General features: G+C 39.2%; 1 protein-coding gene across 1 annotated transcript; it reads right to left on the reverse strand.

Annotated features, from left to right (window-relative positions):
* Positions 1-3244: 3244 nt before the first annotated feature.
* On the reverse strand, positions 3245-4410 carry LOC136063339 (protein FLOURY 1-like). The gene has a single exon (XM_065763557.1). The coding sequence runs from the start codon at positions 4246-4248 to the stop codon at positions 3310-3312; it is 939 nt and encodes a 312-aa protein (XP_065619629.1). The 5' UTR covers positions 4249-4410; the 3' UTR covers positions 3245-3309.
* Positions 4411-4728: the final 318 nt, after the last annotated feature.

Genomic DNA, 4728 nt, shown 5'->3' on the forward strand with positions numbered 1-4728 from the left:
GGTGGTTCCTCGAATGTTTTTCCATCGGGCCTCTTCCTTTTTTCTCCTACCAATGCTGTCATGGCTTGGGACGCTGGCACCCACTTCGCCCTCATAGTTTATGCTGTCCTTCTTGTTCTCTGTAACAGGTCAGCGAACTGTGTGATACATAAATTTTCGAGGTTGAGTCTGTAATCGAAAACATGTTAGAGACGCAAGTCTCCACGAGCTCCTTTTCTTCATGGTCCCCATAATAGTCTAGGGACACATCTTCAAATCTTTTGATGAACTGGACAGGATCCTCTCCAGGCCTCTCTCTTACCATCTGAAGACTTTGGAAAGGGACCTTGTCTTCACTAGGGTAATATTTTGCACAAAACCTTTCCATCATTTCGTCCCAGGTCTTAATGGACCCAGGCCTCAGTGTGGTGTACCAAGTGTATGCTCTGTCCAATAGGGACTTAGCAAACTCCCTTAGACACAGCTCCCGGTCTCCTGCGTAGGGGCCCATGGTGTGGACGAACCTACTCACGTGTTCTACTGTACTTCCATTCCTTCCATCAAAAGGGTGGAACTTTGGTGGCTCATATCCCTTGGGGTATGGCTTGCCAAGGAGTTCTGGTGGGAATGGGGGATCCCGAGAAAATTGCTTGGGGGTCTCGTAAAGTTTTCCCCTTTCTTGTTCCAGGAGGGCACTGACATCTGCCAGTGTTAGGTATTGGGGGTTAGTTCTTCCTCCCACTGCTGACCCTCCCTCTGGCTAGGTTCCATCTTGGTTGCCCACGTGGGGGGCATTGTCTCTGACTTCCTGTGTCTTGCCTTCTTTAAGAAGGCGAACTTCTTGTTGAAGATCTTTCAACATCGTCGTCATCTGAGCTATAGGGTCTAGCTCCTGCCTTGCATTCCTCTGTTCTGACACAGCCTCGTGCTCTGCTAGGGGCACCTCGCCTCTTTGTCTGGAGGCCACTTCATTTTCCCCCACGGGCTCAGAGGCCGTGGGTGGCACATTAGCACCTTTACTGTTCCTTTGTCTTGGAGGCATGTTCTGCGAAGGGATTGCTTCTTCCCTTTTCTTTACCCAGTCCCCAGCGGAGTCGCCAAAATGTGAGAGTGTCTTTTTTCTTTAGCACTATGGCCCAAGGATCTTGGGCCATGTAAGATATTCTTGGTGGACTGGGATCGATTTTCCGCAGCTAAATGGCTGTTTTAAGAATTGATTGGTGCACAGAACAAACTTCCTACAATACAAACAGCTAACAAAAAAAGAGTATTCGTATTGAATGACATTTTAACAGTAAAGGAAATGCATAATAAGTGAAATATAATGTAAAGCACACGTTAGGGATCCTCTAATTAGTGAGGTGTGTTTCATTAGTTTCTTTTAATTGTGATTACAATGCTCACTAAGACATGATGCAAGGTTCAACTGAGTTCAAAAATTACAGACTTTGATAGCCATTCAAGCTTCAAAGACTTGCAAGGTTTGAATTCGTTGAATCCGAGCGTGTACTGTACCGACTGCCTCTGGGATACCGGGAACAAATTCCTCTGTTTTCTCTTCAGTTTTACAGAGTCTCTTCTACAATTTTTGTGAGACTTCAGAGGAACGATTTTAAATGCCTTAACTAATGATCTAATCGTCTAGAATTGAATGCCTTATCCTTTTTCTTTCCCCCCTTTTATAGCACAGCTTCGGGCTCTCGGGGTATTAACGATTTCTCCTTTTTGCCCCTTAAAGTCTGTCCCGTGCCTGGTTGCTTCAGGATCATGTCGTTTCCTTTTCTTCATAGTTTCTTTCTTTTTGTTGCGACCAGATGAAAGTCTCCCAGCTAGCTTCCCATTTCCAGATTTTCCCGTTGGCTGACCTGAGGCTTTTTGGCTTTTGCTCTAGCTTTCCCAGTTGTACCTTTCCTTGTTTCTTTCTTCAAATGGTTGGAACCAAAGCTCCTGCGTTTTGCTTTGTACTTCCACTGTGTGCCTGGGTCATAAGGTCCACGTGCCTTTTGTCTCTTTTCTCTCTTCAAATCTGCTTTAGTTTCACTTTGTGCATCCAGGGATCCTCTGCCTCTGGTGCTGTTTCTGGACGTCCCGACCCAATTCTTCTTTCTGGGCTTCCTTTGGCTTGCTTTTTTTTTTTTATCTGTTTTCTTGGGCCCTTTTTTTTTGTGGACCTCTGGATCAGATCCTCTGGGCTTCTCCCCCTTTCTTTCTTTTCTTCTTCCTTTTCTTTATTGTGAGAACCCACCCTTTATTATTTCTCTTTTTTTGTGCGAAATGGGCCCAAAGTCTTTTCCATCTCTTTTGGGCCTATTTGTAGCTATTTAATTATTTTGAACCTCAACAAGCAGTATCCAAACACACCCTTAGCCTCCAAAGAATTTCCAAACGCTACAAAAGAGTATTCATCTTGACTTGGTGATAATGGTATTTGAAGTTATTGATGGTGAGGTAAAAATAAGTGCAAACTAATGTGGGGGTTTAAGTGATAATGTAATGGGAACGACATGCTTGATGGTGTCCCATGTATCAGGTTTGAACCCCGCCTCTCGCTCCCTCCCTCCCTCCCTATCTATCAAAACAAAAGGATTGCACATCATGAAGTTAAATCCGTTAGACTTTACTAGAAATATGAACAAAATGTTTGATTTGTGACTAGGCTGGTATCTTTGAAATTAATTGTTCAAATGAAAAGTTCAGGAAATTATAAAACATGTATTTAAACATATGTTTTTAGTTTTTAAATAACATTATACGCATTTTCACACATTTTTTTACCTATACGTATTTTTAAAAAAAAACTGTTATTTAAACACACGTACCAAACGGGCCAATTGTTCAAATCAACAATTCATGGTTTATAAGCGGTTAAAAAAGAAAAAAAAAAGGAAAAAAAAAGAAAAAAAGAAAAGAAAAGAGAGAGCAATGTTTCTAAGACCTCAGATTTGTTCAAGATAAAATTATAATTGTGTAAATAAACGGTATCAATATATCAAATTTATTTGAAAGAAAAGGAGAAAAAAAATTATAAAAGACCATTGGACCTAATTAATGACATTCTACCAATCTGCATTCTATCTATCTGACTATCTCCAAGGTTATAATATACTTTCATTTTCAGTATTCACTAGGTATTAAATAACAAAGTAATTGTTCAGAATTTTTAAAAATAAATCAATCATCAATACATTCCTAAACATTTAGTCAAAATTTTAAAATTTAAATTACGGAATCAAAGGCAAAACAAAGAGAAGACTGAATTTACATTTATAAACCAAAATATATTGGAAGAAAGGCTACATCAACGTATTATTCAAGATATGCTCAATAAACTTACAACATTGAGGAATCCATGTCAAGAGAACTAATTAACACATCATCAAAACCATGTTCTGTACTGGAATTCAAAAATCTCATAATTGCATCAACTCCTTCAGATCCATGATCCACTTCATTTCCCTTCATAGTACATAGCTTCAACTTTTGCCTACAAAACCTCAATTGATCTTCCAACAAACTCCTATTAGACTCGTGTTTCATCACAATCCATCGCAAAGATTGTATCACTTCTTGGTCATATTGCTGCTTCCGCTCAGCCAATCTGCGGTATTGATTGGCTTGAATTTCTATTGAGCTTTTCTCTCTTTGAAGCCTCAAAATCATGGCCATTGCCTCCTCTGCTGCCGATGCAGCCGCAATTCTTTCCTTCTCAAGCTCTGCATAAGAGCCATTTGCTCGCTGCCTTTCTATCTTCACCAATTTTCTCAATGCCATTACATCACATTCTTCATCTTCACCATGGCATTCTTTTTTGTCATCATCATTCTCTTCCAAAACATCACCATTTGAATTCACAACCTGTTTCTGTGACTTTGAATTCTCCAACAACTTCAATGATTCACACTCACAAGGTATAATCTTTGAATCTGATTCTTCACCCGCACCATTTTTTAGAGCAACCCCATTTCTAAAATCACTTGATTTCCCTCTGAATTCACACAAAAATTGCATCAAACCCTTACCATGCAAACCAAATTGCAAAAACTTCAAACACAAACCAAATATAAAAAACAACCCCAAAAAATTGAAAACATGTGAGAAATACCCAAACACAAAAAACCCACAACCAAAACCATTTCCCTGACTCAGAAACGTCAAACAGGAAGCGCAGTCCATAACCAGAAACCCCAAAAAGCTTTGCAAAAACCTCTTATGCAAATTTAGAACAGTGCAAATGACAACCAGTAAGCAAAAATGGCTCAGAATCTGCATGTGGGTCTAATGGCTTACACTCTAAGATCCTTGATTCAATGTTGGAATGCTCAAACTTTTGGTATAAGCAAGAAACAAAAAAGAAACTTTATGATTTTCTTTACAAAAAAAAAGAAAAAGAAAAAGAAAAAAAAGAAGAGAATTTGTGAAAAAGGAACGAAAGACAAAGAAATGCAATACGAGTTTCTATTTGGAACCGTGAAGAAGGAAGTTACACAGAGCCTAGAGGAGTAGAAATATGGTACCACTAGCATTCTACAGTAGTGAGAGAGAGAGAGAGAGAGAGAGAGAGAGAAGGAGATGGGAATGTATCTATCGTGTCATTGAGGGAAAGAGTGTGGAGATATGTATTGGACTGCAAGGATGCTCCGACAAATCAACATGTTGAGTCAGTTCAGTTATCTATTATTACCTCCAAAAAAAAAAAAAAAATTCAGTTATCTATTAAATTTGATTTTGATATAGTATTAATTTCTTATT

This window comes from Quercus suber, unplaced genomic scaffold, assembly GCF_002906115.3.
Source record: "Quercus suber isolate HL8 unplaced genomic scaffold, Cork oak 2.0 scaffold_513, whole genome shotgun sequence".
NCBI classification, from domain to species: domain Eukaryota; kingdom Viridiplantae; phylum Streptophyta; class Magnoliopsida; order Fagales; family Fagaceae; genus Quercus; species Quercus suber.